Source organism: Apteryx rowi, unplaced genomic scaffold (genome assembly GCF_003343035.1).
Source record: "Apteryx rowi isolate R43461 unplaced genomic scaffold, aptRow1 scaffold_89, whole genome shotgun sequence".
In the NCBI taxonomy this organism is placed as follows: domain Eukaryota; kingdom Metazoa; phylum Chordata; class Aves; order Apterygiformes; family Apterygidae; genus Apteryx; species Apteryx rowi.
Window position 1 is genome coordinate 1326242 of NW_020451193.1, and position 23716 is coordinate 1349957.

The following is a 23716-nucleotide window of genomic DNA, read 5'->3' on the forward strand; positions in this document are numbered from 1 at the left end:
CTGCAGGGATAATTTTAACAAACAGATTGTGAAAGACCAGCCTCCTCAGTTCTCCAAAGTCTTAATTCAATTCAGATTAGCGAAGGACATAACACAAACGAGACTCTTATTAACCTTAATTATTTAGTACTTTACCCAGTGAATTGATTATCAACGGAACAGGAGATTGATAGTTAAAAAATTTTGTCAGAGAAGTGAGATGGGCAGATGAAATACTGTGGGAATGCATCTCCTACAAAGAAACAACCGAATGCATGGGGAGATATTCCCACTACATAATGCACACCGTTTCAGAAGTACCTATAGACTGAAGAAGCTAATTCAGCAAATATACACCCATCTTGTGGCACCCAGCACAGGGACTGTAACTCTCCTGAGAAGTCTGTTCCTCACTAATTTTCTAATTTTCTCTCTCCCTCTCTCTTTTTCCTCACACACACACACACACACACACACACACACACACGAGACTGGAAGCATGCCAATAGTGGCAAGACAGTTTTATCGTTTGTGCTGCTCCTGTGACGTTTGAATGGAATGTACCCTAAAGTCACACTTTCCAAATCGGAAGGGTAAATTAATTTTAAAATGTAACATGCTGCAGAGGGGAGCCAGGCTACAGTAGTACAGTAGTATTTCAAAATGGCTTCAAATCCTACTTCCATGGTGTCTTTTGCTCCCATCTATGTGGTTCTGAGTTTTCTTATGGTACTGGCCACCTGACGGATGTGTGGAGTTATGTTTAAGCTTGCAGGAACAGTCACCAAGGGAGCCTGCAAACCACAATGACCCTGGAATATTTTATGCCAAAGGTGGTAGTCAGCTGCTGTAATTTGCCCTGTAGTCATTGTCCATATTTGGAGAGGAATGCAGAGTAGAATAACCAGACAGGGCAATTCTGAAAAGATGCACAGCTGAAGTTAAAGTAATTCTGAAGAGATCACAGAACCACAAAAACACAAAACCTGCACAATTCAGTGATGCAAGTGACCTTGTCATCTCATGCACCCATGGGCTTTGTGGAGATGTCCTCAAGAATGTCTGCAGCTGACCCATTGCAGAACTATCACAGGACCATAGAATAATTTTCGTTGAAAGGGACCTACATATGGTCCAACCCCTTGCTCAAAGCAGGGCCAACCTCAAAGTTATATCTAACTCCAAAGTCAGATCAAGTTGCTCTGAGTCATATCCACTTGAGTTTTGAATATCTTCAAGGACGGAGATTCCATGAACTCTCTGGGCAACCAGTTACAGTGTTTGACCAGCCTCACCAAGAATTATATTCTCCTCATATCTAATTGGGATTTCCTTTGTGGCAATTTGTGTTCCCCATCTTTTGCTGTGCACTTCCAAGAAAAGTCYGGCTACAATGGCTCCATCTGCTTTATAACCTCCCACTAGGTAGCTGGAGACAGCAAGAAGATCACTCCACAGCATTTTTGATTGACCGCTTGGGAATTCTGTTAGGTGATAATTATGAGGTGTACTGCAATAGTTAGAAAAATGGTTTTCCTACGCAGCAAAATTTATTAAGTAGGCTATAACAGTATATAAATGGTCTGTATATACTCAAAGTAACTGTGAAATAGAAAAATGAACTATGTTGAGGTATGAAGAAAACAATATACGGACTTAATATGATACAATGTGAAAGAAATAGATTTGTGGAGAAGAAGAAACATTTCTCTTAGGACAATTGACAACCTCATTTCAAAACTAGCAGTCATGGTTTGTAAGGGTGAATGACACATCTGCAATTAATAAGRGTATGGATGGAGAACCTTCTTTTGTCATACTGGGTAAACACCAGTAACAGTGCTGTGCGATTAAAATCTTTTACTGGTCAATCCAAAGACACTCTGCTCCCACCTATCTTTAATAGTGCTCTCTGTGAGTGTCAGGTTTCCAGGAATATGCTTTCCCCATTCTTCATATTCCCATGGAGCTGATACCAATGCCCAACTGCAGCACAGTAAGCTTGGAGACCCATCCAGCAAGACAGGCAAATCAGGAGCAAATGAGGAGCCGTATGTCCTTGATTAGCAATATCACAATCATGACTTGTTTTTTTGCTTTGTCCTAGTTAAAAATTCTCTCCTTACTCATGTTTGAATTAAAGTTTTGGGAAATCTACTGAAACTTGCAGGGGTTGTACCAGATTAACTGAGGATAGATTTTATGATATTTGAGAAGGCTTTCTATGATAGTAACCAAGGAAAAAAAAAGAAGCAACTAAGGAAATAAAGGAAGAGGAATCAGTGACTGATAAAGTCTTTTTGTAATGTCATCATGAGAAATTTTTTTCTTTATGGAGTCAAGCAAATTTGGACAGGTTCAGAGAAATGTGGATGGAAATGCTGAAAAATTGTCCTAAACACAGATTACAAAGACAAGATGCCAGGGATGAATTTACTTAAGAAGGGAGATTGTAAAGTAGAGATGCAAATGAGTTGGACAATTTCAATTTCAGAAGTTTTACAGACTGCCTCTTCCTTTTTCCAAGGGAAAATTATCAGTGATCACAGTGAATAAATGAGAGCTAAAGGTTCAACCTGACAGTCTTCAAGAATCAAAAGACAGAAATATAGTCTTAGTGTATTCTGAACTTGACAGAAAACCTCTGTGTCTGCCTTCTCAGTGACCTGTATCTGCCATCTGATTCTCCCCACCGCAAAGAAATAGCTTTCTAACTTACACGTTTAGACTTAGAACTGTTCTGGAAATGTACTAGCAAAAAAAAAGAATAATAAAATAAAAAATAAAAGCTGGCTTCTGCAACAGATCATATTGAAGAAGTGAAATAAACTGTAACAAGTAAACTGTAAACAAACCTGTTTCCTCTTATAGTTTTAAATTAATGGAAGTCATTGGAAGGACAGGGAATGAACAAATAATTAATTATTTAAAAATAATAAACACACACTAATGCTAATTACATAGAAAGAGTTATTCATATTAATATTTAATAATCATAATGCCACTTTTAAAATGACCTGTGTTGGTTAAATCAACTCCAATTGTAAGTTGCATGTTGTTACATTCCCATGAAATAATTGAGAAAAATCCTAGCTGTGTGCCAAACGTATTAATCTCCTGAAAAGATAAGCAAATACTGACAATGCGTTAAAAAGAGTAAAGACAGAACAAATCATTGTTTTCCTGTAAGCAATAATTTCATGTTTTTTGAGATAATTTAATATTGAATGAAAAAATTAAGTGGATAATCATAAGCGTGATTATACAAGTGATTTGACCTTCCAAGTGAACCTCACAAACTAAAAATCAGATAATCTGTAATCTGAAATTCAAAGTAAGAAGGAGGAGAGTAACTGTGCTGACAATATGGTTACTTACAGTTTAAACACCATAAGTTTTAAGTAACTCTGGGGAAGTGGGAAATTTTCCTCTAAAATTATCTAGAATTAAAATTGGAAAATTGGAAAACAATTATACTACATGTAGTGATTCTTGCTATTTGTGACTCACTATCATTTGAATTTTATATTTTTCTATGAAGAAGATGGATGTATGAAATAAATCCATAGCTAGAAACATAAATGTGTTTGTCAAAATGCTTAAAAATAACATAGATGAGAAGTAAAAAATGGATTATAATAAAAACAAAAAAAATGCACAAATCCCATGCTCTCACTTTTTCAAGTCACAAATCGTAATAATATAAGGATTACTAGAAATCTTTTACTGTGATGACAAGAATATAATTCCCTTTTTTGTGTTTTCTGTAAGATGGAAGAAAAATATTGACTTTGACAAAATGAAAACCATAGATATATTTGTAACAGTTGTATTGCATGGATATGAAAGTCTGGACCTAATCATATAAATGGATGAGAGATTTCAGAGAAAAATCCAGAATATTTTAATAAAGATTCAGGAGTGATCCCTTTGAACAGTCACTCCTGTTCCCCCACTCCCACATGCAGTTACTAAGTCACCATCTAACATGGCTTCAGAATGCTTAACCAGCACTTCAAGGTTTTTTAAATTATGGTAGGTAAAAACATATACTGTTACAGTGACATTTTGTCAATCAAGGCAAGGTCAACATGTCAATGGAGACTAGGATTAGAACCGAGGACTTCTGACTCAGACCTTGACGTCTGAGTCAGATTCCACTTCCCTTGAGCCTTAAAAATACACTTTTAAATGTGGTTACCTAATATTTCTTCTAATTAGAGTTGCTACCTCTCAGTAAATTCTGATACTGCGAAATGCAAGAAAGATATATCACACTTTAAGTGCAGCAAATGTGTTTTATAAAATTACTTCTCAGTTACTCCTGTGTCTGAGCATATGCACAGGAAGCCTTGTGGTTGCTAAGGGTTTCAAGAATCACATTTATTTCATGATTATTTTAAGCGCTATGAGTGGTACAGTCTGATCTGTAATTATGATTCAGTCATTAGAAAATAAATATTGAATATGCTGTTAATGCAGCCAACATTTTGATATACTAAAACTTCAATCCCATACTGAAAAATTAAAATACAAGTTCTGCAGCTATATAGCACACACTGAAATTTTGTTCATGGTAAAACTTCACATTTTCATGGTGATAGAATTGCCTTGGCTATTTAAATACTGATTATAGTTATGCAAGAGGAACTGTTTTTCCTTCAGACAGGGATTTTTTATTAGGTTTCTTTCATTTTACCTCACCTATCTTGTAAGTTTTCATGGCACTTAGCTCAGTAATACCATGTAAATATTATCCTTGGGTCTCATTTAGTATCAGGTTCAAGTTTATTTATAAAGACTTAATCAAAATTTAGTTAAAGCTCCTAAGTTTTCTTTAGCACTGTGCTCAAACCACACAAAACCACGTCTTACATGATTTCCACCTGAAACCATAAATTGAGCCAAGCTCTCTAAAACATTCTTGAATTTTAGCATAATTCTCAACATACCTGACTAAAGATGTTGCATAGTGCCTGAGATGCCTTAGCGTCTTAGCCTCAGTGATGTTAAAGACCTGCTATTTGCAGCTCTGTAACCTTTCACCATCATCTTCATCATCACCAGCTGCTGCACTGGAGAGATGCCCCAGGAAGCTCATCTGGGAGCCTGTTGCTGCTGTTCTTCCCTGCTGTCCTTCCTCTCTCTCCCAGTTATTCATTCTTCCCCACAAAAAACTTTCACCATTAGAGTTGATGTATGCCATCAGATACAGACCCCACTAATAAATTCTTGTGCATGTAAATTTGTCACAACTTTCTCTGTGCAACACAAGCCATGTAATGAAACCTTTTCCAGTCAAGCTTTGAGTTTCTTTCAGACGCTTCTCTCACTTCTGCCAAGGAATCACCTGTATAAACAATGCTAATTTGGTTCCTCTGTTTAATTGCTTTCCAGGTTGAAGCTTAATGAAAAAAAACCCCAAACTTCCCATTTCTTAGTATGAATATATGTTTGGATGTTTTATCCAGTTGCATCTCTCCAGTCATCTGGATACTCTACAAGTACAAAATTAAAAAAAAAAAAAAAAAAAACCCACAATGAAACATGACTGCTGAGTTCTCGTAGAAGAACTTCCCAAACTCAAACAAGTCGTGCATTGAAGATTTGATTGAACCAGCAACCATACGTTCCATTAGCAGAGCAGGAACTTTCCTAACCAGCCTACTTTCATTAGTTTTGAGGGAACATATGAGAAACAGGACCCTCCCACTGGCAACTTAAGAAAGGAGGATGAATTCTTACATTCCTGATTTATAACTCCACTGCATTTCAGATGCAGTTAAAGATCAAGCATTACTGAGACACCATACTGTCAGTAATGGTCTTCAGTTTGTCAAATAACTTATAGAAGAAAAAATCAACCTAGAAATCTAAATGATCGTAGGAATCACTTCAGCAGGCCTAAGCATCATGGAGCATCACTGACAGAAATATCAGCTCAGCAACTTTTACAGGGTTTATAGTTTGTTTTACAAATTAACATCAGTTCTATTTCCATCCCATTCATGGATGCTGATATATAATAATACCCCATAAGATGTAAACAACACTGACACCCCTGCTTTTGCTGTCCCTTGAACTGTTTTGAATGGAGTTCAGTTTGTAAAAGTCACAGGTCTTATCCACAGTATTAATAATTGCATTTTTAAATTTGCATTAAATAGGATTAAAGCAAAAGAGTCTTTTTATCTGCATCTTTTCACGGTCTTCTCAACATCTCGTGTCTAGTTAGTGAGACAGATCTGAATATTCTATACTTCACTCCTGTCTTCTGTTAAATCTAGTCTTTCCTTATCCTAAAACTCTATGACTTTTTCTATCATCTCAGTTGCCATATTCCCATTTCATAATAATTCCATGAAATCAAAGGCAAATAATGCAAAATTTATAGGACCAATTTGTAAATTGCAAATTATCCTTCTAATCACTTTTGCTGAATATTTATGTTTCTGAACATTTTTAAATGTGAATTTTGAAGATTGACATTTGATCTATAAGGTTCCCCTGCACTGTATATATGTTATATAGAGTGCTAGATAAAGCTATTTAATCTTGAAGTTGCCAAATGCTTGAACAGTCTGTATGTCTCAAAGTGTTCATTATAATCTAGATAAATTCACTCCCAACAAGCTGGAAAATCAAATATAAAATCATCAGCTGTCAAAAATCATTCTTGAAGATGATGGAATACTTTCAGTAAGTCTTATCTGCAGAAGCTAATGTGATAAACACACAAAAAAAGGCACATATACCTTATTCTCCATGGTCGTTTTAAAAGCTCTATTTCTGTTGCAAGCAGCAGCTTTGAACACATTGATCAAAGAAGTTGTGAAGAGGCAAAAGTTAAGCCTCTATATCTTGCAAAGCAGTCACAAACACTCTTTTTTAGAATAACTTTATGGCAGAAGAAGGATATTTCCGAACAGATTACCTCACGGTGATGTCCCTCCCATCACATTCGAGTGTTGGCTCTATATTCTTACAAGAAATGTGTACGCAAACCTAAGTACCAGTGGCAGTTCCCGGAGAAGAGCAGTTAGGTCCCCTCTCAGTGTCTGTGCTCCAGCTGAACCCTCTTGGTCCTACCTCACAATACCTCGTCATGGCAACTGCCTCTCGCACACTTGCAATCAGGGTCATGATGTGTTTTTGACCCTGAGATGGTCATGGAGTCATTGAATAGATGTCTGTTATTTTAAAAGCATTCCTGCTAGAAGGCATTTCTGCAAAGGACAGGCTTGCGCCACAATTCCTCTCTCCTTCACATGACCCAGACTCCTTTCAGCGTGATCTTGATGCACTAGATTTTTGATCTCATCACACAACCCAGTGCACAGAGCCTCTCACAGCAGCAATTGGGTACACTGAGCGGTTGGTCGGAGAATATTTGTCTCTCCCTGGCTCTGAACACTGATGTTCCCTCTGCTGCCTAGTACTGCCAGAAACTACATTTTGCTTTAGTTAGTCTTGAAACTCATGGATGAGATAACATCTTCTCATGTAGTGCTATCTTCTCAATTTATTACCATATAATTATAAGGGTGCAGAAATGGATCTCTCATTATTCTTTCTTTTATTCTATCTGCAGTCTCCTTTCATCCAACCTAAAGTCACTGGCATAGAGGGGATGGTACACCCATGCTGAACCAACGTGCGGAATATCTCTTTTGTTCCTTGGGATCGGAAGATCTCGGTTGAAGAATTTTGACACTTGTCCTTTGAAAACAGCATGCGATGAGACAGGAAGTCCTTTTAGACTGGACATAGCACGACATGTGGTACAGTTCAGTTGCTTGGTAGGCCCTGTCTTCCTTTTCATTTTTCTCAACATACATACAACTTACTGATTTTATATTAACAGTCAACAGAGATTATATACAGACCTACATAAAAATAACTTACAGAATGCAAATTTTTTTGATATGGCAGTCTCTCATATTCATCAGTCAGCAACCAAAGAACATGGTCAGACATGGTGCCTCAGCTAGCTCTCTCTGCCCTGTCCCATCCCAGGCTTTCTACAAATTACTGCCCTCCACATCTGACAACACAACTGCATGCGTAATAACAGCTCTCTAACCTGACACTGTCAAAACAATGTGATTTACCTTGAACATGTTTTTTTAAAGCAGGCAGGATTTTTACTGAACTCTTTTGACAGAACTAGATTAGGGGCCATGCATAGGTGCAGTTATGCTATGAGATGCATCAAGGATAGTTGGCTGAGCTGGACTAACAGGACCAATACATACAACCATGCCTTTACCACAAACATAAACCTAATTCAGTCCAAGCTCTAACTTGTTACTAGGTTTAGAACAAGTCCTACATTCCTATTGAAATTAAGCCTAAACACTTGAAGCACCAGAATAGAAAAGGTATACTTCTAATATATACGTTAATCATGCCTTACAGATGGGATTCATAGAGTCCATTTTCTTCTAATTCTATTTTTAAAGTGTGTAATGGGACTGGAAGAACAAATCACAGATCTCTATTTGCTGGGACAAAATTGTGAAATGTGAAAAAATACAAATAGTTGTATTATGAACTATCATGGACTATTGAATAAAGTATTAAAATGAAGAGTTGCCTCGGTTGGCATACATCCTAGAAAAAATACCACCACCTTAATTCAGAGGTCTTTTTTTACTGAATAATTAACAACTACAATAAATGTATTTACAATGAAAGATTTTTTTCATTCAAAAGAAAGAACAAGACATAAATGCTTTAACAAAATGTCTGTAATAATTACAGCACAATTTTGCTATAAAATTGTTACCATCTCAGTAAAKCTGAAGAAAGGATATAGAACATGTAAAATATATCACAACCTAAAAACATGAATAGGGCTTTTATTTAAAATTGCAAAACTGCAGTTAAAAGGGAGAAAAAAGAAAAAAGTAGGAGATGCTAGAATCCAGCACTCTGTTATGTGTGAAACTAACTTCTGGCATTTTAAAATGTTAAAAATAAATGTTCTCCTGAAGAATTGCCAAATCAAAGTACTTAAAAGTAGATCTTGGTAATGAAAAGTAGAACCTTAGAAAAGATTAAACAATCTTGAGAGATGTATAAATGTTTAAAGGAGGAAAGAATCATGTGAACAAAATTTCCCCTATGTTCTTTAAGAATGGCCATAAATAGGATGAAGTGTAACATTACCTTTCTTACTTACACATGTAAGTAAGATCTAGGATTTGTCTATATGAGAAATTAAATTTGAATTAAGGTCAGGTGTGAAACTGAAATTCAGTATCTATGCTTGAATAACTCCATCTTTGACAACTTCAGATGGATAGAAGCAAACAGAAACAAGCCCCGGAATTCTTCAGGAAGAATGATGCTGAAACACTTACTCTTGCACAATATCACAGGTTACACCATTATCTAGCATATAGTGTATGGCGTATATGCATATTGGTTTTGGCTCTGTAAACAATTGTGACAGGCATTGCAGCAAACCAAATAAAAAACATTTGTAGTCAAGACAGAAGGGAACATTCAATGCCTGGAACACAGCTGACATTTTTAACAGCCAGTGAAGTGCTCCAGCCCCATGGCATATAGGGTTCGGGCTTTGTAGGTCTGGGAAGGTAAAAGCGGATTAAAGCTATTCCTTAGTTGTTGCTCTTCCCTCTGCCTTAACTTATGCTGCCTGTAACAGAATCACCTTTATTCCTTCCACTCCTCTCCATCCATACATAATAAAAACAGATGAATAGCTTGTCAGAGCATTATGCAGAGAGTAGCAAACTGCAGGCTGGCTCTAATCTGGAGGACAGTAGAGGTCACTATCCCTACCATATAACTGCCTAGATTTTTCTCTACTGAACTCAGGACTTTGCTGAGTTTGGGTCTTCTTTCTTACACTTCCAATGAACTGCTTTAACTCATCTCTCCTGATGAGACCTAACTGCAATGGCTGTTCACATTGTCTTGGCTGATTTGAAAACATGGCATTAAATCAACTTGATTATCAGCCTATTCAAATAAAAAATGACAATATTTTTATAGCTTCCAATTTGTTGATGTTCCATGTTTGTAATGGAGCATACCTCAGAAGGTGTAGTCCAGAAGCTATCATCAAAAGTGTTATTTTTGTCTTATGTTTTGTTTAAACTGACAAAATTTAGCAAACACAGACTGCAATTCACCTTGAAGATATTATTTTAAACTTTTGTTCCTCATTGTATGTGTAGCTGACTGTACTTTGTCTGGTTTTATATGCTATATACTTATTGTAAGTAGAATAGACTGAAAATTCAGAACCTAATGCTCAAGCTGATAATGACAGTACTCAGAAACTAAGATAGAAATTATACTGGCTCATCAACAGCATTTTTGCAGCATACAACATTTTACTTAACTTCTCCATATCTCCAGGTGAAAGAAAAAAGAACACAAAAGCTGTCTCTCAGCCTGAATGGTTAGCAGTAGAATTTTTCAAACTGTGTCATATTTCCTACAAAAGAAAACGAGTTTGAATGTTCCTCAGCTAATCATCACTCCGTTCAAAGGAGCTACATCATTGTACAACTGGTGCTGCTAACTAAAGAATCAGATCCAGGATCCCTTCYGAAGGCAATGCACACAGATGTGCCTTATAAAGCACCTCTTGTGCTCTCACGGCAAAAGACACTAAAAGTAATTATCAGGCTTTCTATACAACACAATGACCATTGTTTTTGGTTGTTAAATGATGCACTGCTCTATTACTTTCTAAAGAAGTCCTACGCTGATTTCAAAATGAACCAAGTAACTAAATTCATCTAGCTATATTTAATTACTTGTGAAATTGTTTAGAAATATTCTGTTTGTTATATAGACAAATACTACATGAGAAAGAGCTTTCAGATGAAAACTGTTGGGCTTCTAGGTAGGGGTTGGTTTATAAGAAATTTTCAAAAACAGCTTTTAATAACATAAAATATTGTTTGTAATTCATGTGCCTTTCCAGGAGTCAGAAATTAAAAACTGAATTCTTCAACGTGATGTTAGTACAACTTCTCTAAATGTACCCCTCTAGGGACTTGAAATCCAACCCGAAAAGTTCAGCTTCCTTATGGTCATGACTAACATAATTGCTAAATTATGCTTCATTTTTTATAGCTCTATTGAATGAATCACTATTCTTCAGTCTCTCTGCAAAACCATGACATTTCTGCTAAGTAAGATCCTAGCTATGTTTGAATTTTGGAATAGAAAACTCGTAAAGTTCTTGATTCTGTGTTATACGATAATGTTTGTTTATACATTTACTAAGGATTTAGGAAAAGCCTGTGTGTAAAATAAATAACACACATGATTTGAAATCAAAATAAAAACAGAGAGGTTTGTTAGATTTATAAAGTGTAACTACATATTGCGATTTACCTGTCATATTCGCAAACAATACACTTTTTGTTTTCCATTGCTTTTCAATCTCTCCTATGGCAGGCATATTTTTTACTGCAGTCACTATTGAAATCAAATTATTCACTTTGATCTAAAATAACGTCATTCAGAGAAATAGGACAATAGTTTGCCCAAAAACAACAAGCCAGCTTTAATACTGTAGTAATCAGTCCAGACCTTGATCAAGGGATGGACACATAAGCAATTAGCGCTTACCCAAATAAGGACCATAGAGAAATACCAGAGAAAAGTATGCAGGAGTTACATTTTACAAAAGGAACACAAATCAGAAAATGCCTTGAAAACGTTCAGTTGCCTGTTAGCAATTATCTGCATACTCTGTCCCACATATTCAATGCAGGACATTCTTCAGCAGATAATGGTGAAAGAAAAACTAAGTATAATGCTAAAAAGCACAACAATTCTGGTGAAGGTGATTTTGCACACATACCTTGATCAAGCAAATCATGTAAGAGCTCAACTTTAATGAGACTAATGTTTACACTCTGATGGATTATCATCATTGTGATGGGAAGTCTCTACTTAAGATCTTATTACTAATATTAGGGGGTGAGAACAGTCACATTAGAGTGCGATTTCACTCTGGAAAGATGATCTTAAAATGACAGCGAATCAGAGGGATATCACCTTTTTGGGAGGCCACCATTCTTTCTTAGGTCAACAAATGACTGTAACTGCTGAAGACTTCAATGTGCTTATATGGATTGAATACCACAGACAGTACCCTGGTTGGCTCTCTCTCCTGCAATGTTCAATAACAATTTATTTGACCATACTAGGCAGTGTGTCTTCTAAACCATTTTGTATCTATCTCAACTCAATATTTCTGTGGGCTTTGTTTTTTTAATGCCATATTTTGTGATTATTGTTGACTAGAAATTTTACTGTAAAGAACATTAAAGGGAATTGTGGACTCTAAGTGATTTGTAAGTTGACTCAGGGGTTCAAGGATACAATTTGGGAAGATGTGCGAGAGATTTCAGTGTTAACATTGGCCAGAGATTTTCATTCTGTGTGAGCACAAACACACAAAGAAAAAGAGAAAGAAAAGCCACATTTCTTTGCACAGCAAGGATGCACCTGAAAACATTTAYGGAAAAGCAAAAGGATTGCAGAATACCCAGCTGGAAAGCGGATATAGAGCTGGAAACTTAGTCCCAGCTTATTAACAACTCTGTAGTGCCACTGTTGTTGGAGCTATTCCCCATGTTTAAATAAACAAAATACACATTGGCATAGAAAAATATGCACTGGCCTTGAGGCTGGGGGACCAAAGCAAGCAATGAAGAGACCTAAATCTAGCTTTTAACACTTAAGGCAAATGCAACAGTTATTAAAAGAGGGATTCTCTTTCTTTTTAAGAATCCTGTGTTGAAATCCCTCATTGATTAACCAAGAGGATGGAAGAAACTCGGGCAAAAGCCCTCTTGCATCATTGACAGCCAAGGAATATGAATGGAAATGTGAATGAGCCAGAGTAGAGACACTGACATTTAACACAGCAGTTAAACGAGCAAAAACATGTATAAAATTTTTTCATGAAGAAATTTGCAAAAGGCTCAATAAAGTGAAAAATTAAAGTGAGATATGCAGGAATAGCTAATGGTTACAAAAAAATCAGACATATGTGTACCCAAAAGAAAAAGATATGATTCTTAGCATAACTGTTGGGAGAATAAACAACCTATAAATATTTTGTACCTTTATCTATTAATCTTAATTCTTTATTATCTTCCAAATTTGTTGTCTATTGTGAATGCAATTCTAACTTTGCATAGATCAACACGTGTCTTAAAATGCTGCTAATAGTCCTCTGTTGGATATGTATTAATATATTTTACATGAAAAACAAATGTAGTAAAATCAGTGTAATAATTTTCCTTCTGTAGATACTAGATCAGGTATTAAAGAAAGGCATTTGTATTATTGTGAATCAGATTGAATGTGAATTTAATCCAGGGAGTAATTTAAAGTGGGTTTTGCCATAAGATACTTGCTTTCTGCTCTGGTTTTCAAAAGGTACTGGTACATAAAAACCTGCTTAAGCTTTTCATTCACTATGTTTATTATTCTCAGGTCATGCCAGATGCATTTAGTTTATATTTAATCCAGAATAGTTAATCTCAGACTGTTCTCTGGAATACACTTACCAAAGTTCAAATAGGAGCAACGTTAAATGAACAAACACAAAGCAATGGAGTAAGATACACTTACTATACAAAGAAATAAACCTTTTCAAAATTGTTCTGATGAAACTGCAATAACAACTCTGGTAGAGGATTAATCAGAACAAGATCTAGTTATTTTGTGATAACAGAGTTGGAGCAGTTGACTCAACCAGAGCTATACTGCTACATTTTGATATACTCTGAAAAGAGATCTTTGCACCTCTACCACAAACATCATTCCAGAAATTACATAAAAATTTACTAAACTTCTATGATCTCATTTATATTATCTAGTTGTCTGACATGGATGTCAATTATTTTTGCAGTAGGAGGAATTAACTAATTCCACTCACAGGCAGAATGGTTTGACATATAGTTACATATTTGATCATAACTTCATGTGAGCCCCAAAATCTGACAAAATACAACATAATCATGGTAATAATTCCTTTGTGAGGGCAATTTGTGAGTTTTACCCCTCTGACTTACCACCTCTGGCTAGGACCAGACTATCCTATCATTTTGGGACTGAAAATCTGGGCTGCAATTCCATTTCATTAATTACATTAACTTCAGAGGCCTAACTGTGTTTTGTACCTACAAACCCTTTTCTTTCAGAAGCCTGTGACAGCTGCAGGTAAAGTGATTCAGATTTTTTAAACAAAAGTTTTGTTTATTCAGTTCAGCTCAAAGAGGCAGCAAAATGCCTGCAAAGACTAAAGCAATGAAGCCTGTATCTTTCCCCCTTGCTTAGCCATTGTTCTTCCCATTCATCCTAAGCTGCCTCCCCTGGACAAAGTAACTTCCCTTCTCTATTTATTCCTGTCAAAGCTCATTAATGCCATCTGTCCACTTTCACTTTCTAGTCACATTATGCTTAAATTATTTAGTATTGCCCCTAATCTTGGGTCCAGGCACGTGAAAGACAAACTTTGCCCCAGACAAACCTCTAGGCCTTGCTTTACTTCCGTTCCCTTGACACTTTTACTCCAGCTGAGCCTGGTCCTTTCCATTATTTTGTTTCTTGTTTATTTTCTTGCCACTCAGCTTCTTACACTCAAACAAACATACCAAAGAGGTGAACTGCAGTAACAGCATTAACAGAGCATTTTCCCTTACTTTCCACTACTATCCCATTCATCCACAAAATATACTATACATAACCATATCACACTATCTATAGCTCACACATTATATAACTACAGTCTAAGTTTAGATATATTATTTGATCCAATTTTTTCAAATGTGTTGATCTAAAATAATATGAAAGTAAGTACGTGGAACTAAATATCAAGAGTCATTAGGCAAGGCAGCTTCCTATGGATGATTCTTGTGAGTCCTGTTCTAACGACAACACAGGTATTTATTTTCAATATTGAACTGATGCAAAGCAAATGAATATGAAACACAATATCTTTTCTAGGACTTAAGGCAATTGTTTCCTACATCTTCATCACTCTACAATATAGCACTGATATCAGTAATATTATTAGCAATCACAGGTAAGAATTTTAGTTGGCATGAACTTCATGGACCACAACAGGGTTGTAGCAGTTTACACTTGGACAAGTATTTTCTGATCCTTTTAGGTGTAATGGCATGAAGAAACAAAATCAATATTTTCTAAGTCTAGACTACCAGCACTGAATTTACTTCAGTACAGCATATATTAACAGTTTCAGTACAAAACCATTGAACAATTTCCATTATAAAGACAGATAAGAAATACCTTACACATATAATAATCATATATGGATTAATAAACAGTTAATGAAAAATATTTTAATGCTGTCAGCAGTGAAGCACAGTTTGTCCTTCAAATTCACTTCATTCATTTGCAATGCTCCCCTGCAACGTTTCAGTACCATGAATGAAAAAATTTTAAATTGCGTAGGTTTGAGATAGTAAATCCTGCAGTATATTCTTCTTTTCATTACAGGACTAGCTCGCAAAGAATTCAAGAGAGAATCCTTTGAAAATACCCAGAGAAGAGCAGAGTTACACTGGTGTCCAGCAGAACCAAAGAGCAGACAGCTAAGTTAAGTGACTTCTGTGTCAGCAAGGTGAACGCTGGAACCTGAGAGAGGGAACAGCTCTCCCACACACAGAAGGAAGATTCATTGCACAAGCATTTCTCATAAAACACAAGTACCAACCTGCCTTATACCACTGCCATGTTTACATGTCCGCATTATTGGAACTCATGACTTAGCACTAACTTTTGTTGAGACCAATGTAATGACCTTTCCTTTCCTCTCCACTATTTGTACTACATACAAGACTCTTACTGATTGGGATGGTTGGTTTCAGTTGCAATGCAGAGAGTGTTTCAGCCATGTAGCCTCTTCCAAGCTCCAAATTTGGGTACATGGCTGATCAATTTTGTAAGGGCATACAAGATATTAAGAGGAAAACAAGTCATCCTTAATGAAAAAATTATTTGATTTTTCAAACCCACTACGTACTTTCCATTTACCTCCACTGGACTTTTACTTGCAGAAGGTTTAAAAATTGGGTCTTAAACTACCAATTTTAGGTGTCTTATAAAGCAATCTAAATTTTCCTTTCTCTCATGGTGCCGGAATAAATGCTACTTGCCACTTAAAATCACTGAGTTTTTCTGTAGCATCCCTCGTAACACTGTAAATTTGATATTTGTAAGGCCTATAGCTGCTTTGGAAATTATAATTACCTTTTCTTCAGATTTGCTTCAATGTTTTCTTGCAATGAATAATGCAGTTTTTGAGTTGCTTTTCTGAATCTTGTCAGCACTTCCCTATCCCACGTTTGTAAAACTGTGGCACTTTTCCAAAACATATTGTCTCATAAATCTTATTTAACCAGAAAAATCTTTAAACAGTATTTTGCAGACCTACATCAGTGAATGAACATGGAAACTTTTCTGTTATAAATAGGATAATAGAAACACCATAAAAGTCCATTTAGAGCTTTTTCAGACCTTTTAGAGATTTTGAGTTTTAAAAGGAAACTAAGATAAATATATCATGATAATCCTATTCATGATGCCTATAGAATCTCTATTTAATGGACTTGTCATTGCATATAACTAGCTGCTGATAATTATTAAAAATATAAACACTGTTGTAAGATGGATTCATGTTAGTTCATTTCCACTATTAATAAAAAAATGTCCCTGCCTTTTATCTACTGTTGGATCAGATGGTATAACCATGTGATCTGCCAGATCATTTATCAGTGACCTCATATAGAACTGGACTGTTTTTGTGATTTAGCTGCTAGATTTAGCCAGCATTCCAAAACTTAAAATGAGAATGTCCCATCTTGTAATAATCACAGTAAACCAATATGTTATAGTGGTTCTTTCCTAAAATCACATGTTGTCTTTTACATTCAGATTTGACATAATATTTAACATTTATATTTAAAGCTATAGGCATTCATATCACTTAAAATAGTAAACAAAAGCATAAAACCTTCCTCAGACATTTCAATATGTTCCAGAAAGAACACAAAATATTTACTTCTTAATAGCCTAGAGTTTATCAAGTAGACCATAAGTCTGGATCTTTTTCTCAACCAGAATTTCACTGAAAATGATACAGCATTAGAAAAGGTTTGGGTTTTGAATAATTAGCAATTTCTTTTGAAAAACAAGCCTGTATTTTGTCAAGAAAAGTCTTTTTGGTAGGGCACAGAACAGTGGAAGCATTTTGCAGTCACTTTGCATTTTTCTGAATGTCACAGCAGCTTTATGTCTTCAGTGGTTGATTTTCACATGCCTCAGACACCAGGTCTTCTAATAAGGACTGTTCCACTCATCTAAACTAGTAAGAATACTAGACCTTCTCTATTTAGCCAATGTAATTATATACCAGCCAGTTCCAGAATACCTACTTTATCAGGGGCGCTCTCAGCAACCCAACAACAAACAATAGATTTGTCCTAGTTCCTTGTCTTGATGATTTTATAATCCAGTTTGATCACAACCACTGAGACTAGGACACTGGAACAGAATACAGAGGTTGGCCAGCTGTAAAAATAAGCATATTAATTCACAATTCTGTATTTTTTTCCTGTATATATATTTTATTTAAGGAAACTGACTGTATTTTTTCAGTGAGGAGAAGGTGGTGAAGCAGGAATGGAGAAGAAGCAAAAAAATTATTTATATAAAAATCAGTAAGAGAAATAAATGAACCTATTAAGTTTCCATTCATGTTCCTTTCAGTAAAATTAAAATTCCTCTTGTAACTAATTAATAAATTACTAACAACATCATTTTAAATCTCTATGGAAGTGTTGTCAGCTCAGTAAAAGGTGCTAAATTCTACACTTAAAGCTGAAATCACCTAATAAGAACTATTTGCACATAAATATACACATTCTGACTATAGTACCCAAGCCAGCTCCTCTTGGACACTAGGACACTCCACTAGGGCAAAGAGGAAAAATTATCCACTTAACATCAATGGATTCAAGATCAAATCTACTGATCCAATTGACTCTATGGAGCTAGCTAGATTGGACACTAAATTTCCTCTCTCCAGAACAGTGGGAAATTTATCTTGTGCAGAAATACTTGATTTAAAGACTATTTATGTTCATGGAGCTCTTTCCACTAACCCCAATGGACTTGGATCTGTGTATTCTAYACTTTCTGCCAGGAACTGCAATAAATATCAATTACATTTTTAAGGAGGTTTTACCCAACATAATACCAACATATTCAAAGAAAATTGTCTTGTTCTTTATGTTCATATGACAAATTGTCAAGATAGGCTTATAGGATGGATTAAAAAAAGGTAAAGATTCTGGAGAACTGAAGCATAGTGTATCTACTGTGCAGAAGTTTAAAAAGTTCCTGAAAGCAGAGTGTAGATTTTTGCTCTTGGTTTTTTCAGTCATTTTTGACAGAATGATAGGAAATTTCAGCTTCAGTTCTTTGTCTCTAGAGAGACATACACATCATCTGAAAGCATCTACAAATGTCAGAAAGAAAAGCTGTATTAAATTACTTAAAGAATCCTAACTGGCATAATAGCAAAAGTTCCCTTGAGCTTTTAACTGCCTATCAATAGAGACAGCTGTCCATTAGTATCAGCTGGAGAAGTTTATGTAGGTGAAAATGTCTGGGATCTGTCCAAGCAGAAGAATTAAGGAAAACTACTGCAACTGTCAATGAACAATTTACTTTTCATCTCTTTTCTCTGAGATGTATTTCTACACATCACTGTAGAAGAAACCCTTTCAAGGAACTGCATATACCTGACGTGCTGGAATAATTGGCTTCTTCCCATGACCCAACGAGCAGTGCCAGAAGAAGCTTTGCTGCTCGTATGCTTTCTCAAGCTAGGTCAAAGGAAAAGAGCCAATCTACAGAGCAATCCAGCCTGTCTTCAGGTTTGAGGTTTGGCACAAGTTTCAACTCTGGTATCATGTTAAAATTGCTGTTGTTAGGAAAATCTTGAATCAGACTTGAACATTAAGATGGATAATCAGCCTTAGATATGGAAATGAAAAAAATAAGCAGCATTCATAATAAAACTATAATGTGCCACAACTGCCCATCTCAATACTCATCTCAAGTAAGGAAAGGTTTAAGTAATAACAAAAAGGTCCCTGTTGTACTGCTTTTTCTCTAAGTGTTTAGCATTTTAAACTGTGTGGTCAATCTGCCCTGCAACCTTTATATGTTTGAAAGGCACCTTGATGGAAATGCATCATGCCTGTTTTTCTGTCTTGCTCTCAGAAGGAAAAGCAATAGAGGCATGTGACTATGGAGAGGGTTAAAAAACAATTAAATGTACACAGAATACACCAGAAGAGACAGATTTTCCATTTTCATCAGCCAAAAAACCATATCAACCTCTTTAAAAAACCAATGCATATAAATAATGTAACTGCTTAGGTCATCTGCAAAGCTTTCTATATAGTAAAGAACTGAATTATGGTTTCCTGTTCTGTTATTTGTTGTCTTTGGTCAGCACCCAGGTGCATGGAAAAGTTTTCAAAGTAATGTTTATCACTGGAACAGAAAATTCTCGAGAGCTGCAGACTGACTAGCTTTTTTAGCAGGAAGAAGAGGATTTGCTTAATATTGTTCTGGCACACAAAACATAAATCTGGTCTCAGAGAGAGATGCTATATCATCTAGTGCTTTATTGCTTCTTTCACAAATTGTATCCTAACAGAATTGACAGAAGATTTTACAAGCCTTAAAGTGCAAATCCTTCTGTGTACATATACATGTTCATTTTCAGTTATTAGCTCTACAAATTGTGTTGCTTTGCTCCTTTAATATTGTGAGCCAGTCAGGTTTTGAATGGTCTGTCATTTAGCAAAGTTCACTTCCAGAACAGCTGCTGCATAGCCAAAACTGGAGAGCTCAGTCATGTAAATTTTACCCACAACAGCAAGCAATTACGTGTATAAGCAGTTCCATTAGCATCAAGAGGGAGACTGTAATTACAGATTTGTACAACTTGGCCTCAAACAAAACAGAAACAAAAACAGGAATGTAATTTCTGATTAGTCATCTTATACAGCAAATATACATTATGCCCAGAAAGAGGAGGCTCAAATCATTTATGTAATATAGGCATCTAGCGCCATTTGAGATGCCCTGGAGTATCTCACCTGGTCCCCAGCTGCTGCTCCAGAAGAGCGCAGGTATCCTGCAGGTCCTGGGTCATATCTGCCAGCCCTGTGTGGATGTCTCGGTTACCCTTAAGTGTCTCAAATGGCACTAGATGCCTATATTTTAGCGACTGATTCAAGCCTAGGCTGTCATTTCTTTACAGGTTAGGCAGATAGACGCTCCTTCAGACAGAAGATATTCAGTTCACAAATCACTGAAAACTACTTCAAGATAAACGGGAAAAGGGTTACATTTCTTCAGAGACAGAGAGTGTGTGGGATGGTGCTACTGCAGTATGACATAAAAAGCCCGGTCTGGTACATGTGTTGTGAGGAGAAGAGAAAAAAAGAGCGAGCGAGCAAGCRAGACCGCATACATACTGCAGTCTTCTGAGATGAGAGAAACCAAATTTCCCCTTGTTCTGCATGACACATGATTTTTCACCTCTTGTGACTGATTATAACCTGGTTTAATGAAAGAGGCCTCATCGTATGCTACTGTGCCCAGGTTTTACCTCACTTCTCAGTCCACTGTGAAGCCTGAATAACATACCTAGGAAACCTGATTCTTTCCTATACCAAAATCTTTTTATACCACCAACACGATATTAAAGGGCCATAGACTAAATCAGCCTCCCCTCCTGGGCAAATAATGTACTGGCCATTATGTAAATGGGAATAAAAACCATCTGATCTAATGCACGGTAAATTTTTCTTGTTCTCCTTCAAGACCACGCACCATAGTCCTAGTATGACCTCCGCGCTGCTAACCCAGCTTACCAGTTCGGAGGCGTGACCGCCCCGATCACCTAGGACACAGGTGAGTGTTCCCAGGCAAGGGTCTCCCTCACCCCCTTCCCTGTCTCCTCGTATTAAATCTCCTCTGTCACTCTCCTTAACCCCTCGTACCTGAGGACAGGGGATGCACTTCCTTGGGCTGAGACAGGCCAAGATTTTTTTCTCAGCCAGTTCTGTGAGACTGTATCTACCACCAAAAGATAGGACCCGCATGAACAGTTGTTCACCACATACTGAACCAGAATCCAGACTCTCACCTGTACTTCTAAAGGTATCTGCTCATTTGACCTTCAAATCCCTTCAAATCCCATCCAGATACTTTTATGTGTGGATGGGAAAGGAACTAAGAGACAAACTTGTTTAAAAGCTATGCTTATCTTAAGGAAGATTTTCAGTAACAAGCTAATAATAAAAGGCCACAGAAAATAATAGTGCCTTGAGAAATAGCTTACCACTTTGCCATGTTTAAAAAAAATTTTTTTTAATATAGTTTATCATATTCAGAAACACTTTTTAGGCTCTATGATTGTATGTGAGATACAACACTTTTATTTATCTTACAAAACAAGAATATTTTTGAATAAGATGGATACTGGACATTAGAGTAGCCCATATATTTTCATGTCAAGCTAACACTTGTAAGTTGGAGAAAGGAGGAATCAGTGGCTCACAAGCAGCRACTGTAATAGTCTAAATGCGTAATTACTGAATCTGTAGCTTACCCATTCTCACTCTACCTAGGACCATAGGAATTTCAAAAAGAATTTCATCTGATAGGAGTTACATGTCTTAGCTCTTCTTATTTATTTCATTTACATAAAAATTAACAGGGTATAATTTATGCACCATACTTTATAATACAGGGCGCTGAGAGGAATTTTTTAAACCAGTCAAATATAACTTCCCTGGGCACTTTCTGTCTGTAGACAGAAATAGCTATAGACATCTCAGCAGTCTCGGTGATATTTGCCATGATCATGTACAACTGTTTTCACCTTAAAAGGATGCACCTTAAAAGAAACATCAATAATACATACAACTTTCTAATTTCATGAATTTCTGAATATCATTAGTAATCTATGAATACAAGCATACAGGTGGGAATGGATTCATGGCTACTGTACACAATATCCTTATATAAAAACTTTTAGTACTCTTTTTTCTTTTAAAGAGATCAACGTGTCAATACAATGCCATTTTATATATTACAAACTAGAAAATGACTGTTCAAACTATGAAAAACTTCTGTTGTATGTTTTCAAGTATTTAATTTAGTAGCTTCATATGGTTAGATTGAGACGTTATTCTGTTTTTCAGATTCTTATTCAAGAAGACAACAGTTCTGGCTTTTTACCACTATTTGCTTAACACCGTAAAAAGTGAGAGGCAACCACCTGATGCTCTTGTAAAGAGCTTCCAGCTGCTAAAAGGTATTTGACTGTGTTTCTGGTCTATGGCACTACTATTGCTACATAAAATAAATTTATTCCTAAAAAGTCATATAAAAGTTATTCAAATAAACACATCTTCCTATTTTCATACACAATCTATTTCATGGCTACTGTACACAATATCCTTATACATAAACTTTTAGTATCCTTCTTCTGAGAAGACTTGAATTGCAAATCTATTGTTGCAAATCTATAATTATAATATTTACAGTTTTCCAAAGGAAAGAAATACTATTCAATAAATGAGAAAGCCTCATTTGTGAACAATGGAAAATACTACTAATCTGTACTTTTCTAATAGTGCCAGCTATTTTGCTACAGAATTGCACAGCATACCATATCACGTCATAACAGACCAAAATAAAACCTTCCCAGAAACCCAAGTGCCCTATAATACTAATTTTAAGAGATTCTAAAGTTACTCCAAGCCAATGGTTTTATCTAAATTTGGCTATTAATTCCTATAGTCAACTGATTTCAAAAAAGACTATGTTTTGTCTAAACATAAGAAACAGTGCTGAACCATATGTTTTCGCTGCATAACTTATGAGTTGTATCTCCCAGAATGTCAGCTGAAAGGAAGAGCAGAGCTAAAGGTTAACAGGATATTTTTTCTTCACTTGTTATTCTGTCTTAGCACCAAACTCTCAATAATTACATAAAGGCTTCTTAGTCATTCAGAGACCTCCGAAAAAGTTTCTCAGTAGCAATGTCTCTCCGAATGTATTTCCTTTGATCGAATATTATTTGTCAGCTGTTAGACCACAGTTTCAGTTGTACAAAATAATTCAGAGTTCTCTATGTTCAAAAGCCCAAAACAACATAATAGGATTCCATCCCTCTTCATGTAAGGTGGGACATCAGTATTCCATATTCATTTTATTATACTATACTGAAGTTTAGTCCAAAATGTCAGCTACAAAGAAAATAGAAGCAAACGAAAGAAAAAAAAATACATTAGCAGAAAAGTATGATAATAATAAAATCGTATAAAATTCCCCAGCTCCCTGAACTTGAAACCTGAAAAGATCACAGTCTCATCCTGCTATTTCCTGATATAGGAGCAACTGCCATTGTTTAATTCATAGTTAACTGCACTGCCACTTTTTCGGTTGCGACATGCGTTTATTAATTTACTGTGATTGAATCTATTGGCTTATCTAGAGAGCAGTTCAATTCAGTGTACAAGGGAACAGGGCAGTTGTAAAGGCCTACAAGTGCTGAAGTCTTGTGAGCCCTGACAGTGGACTTCCCTTCCAGGAGGGAACAGGCCAGGTC

The 23716-nt window shown here is 36.0% G+C and overlaps 1 protein-coding gene across 1 annotated transcript in view; it reads right to left on the minus strand.

The window, feature by feature from the left end:
- The window catches only part of PDE1A (phosphodiesterase 1A), a 73469-nt gene extending 53224 nt beyond the window's left edge, over positions 1-20245 (minus strand). Inside the window, exon 1 of the mRNA XM_026090980.1 lies at positions 20190-20245. Within this exon, the coding sequence (XP_025946765.1) occupies positions 20190-20245 (56 nt within the window). The remainder of the gene's footprint in view (positions 1-20189) is intronic.
- Between the last annotated feature and the right edge of the window lie 3471 nt (positions 20246-23716).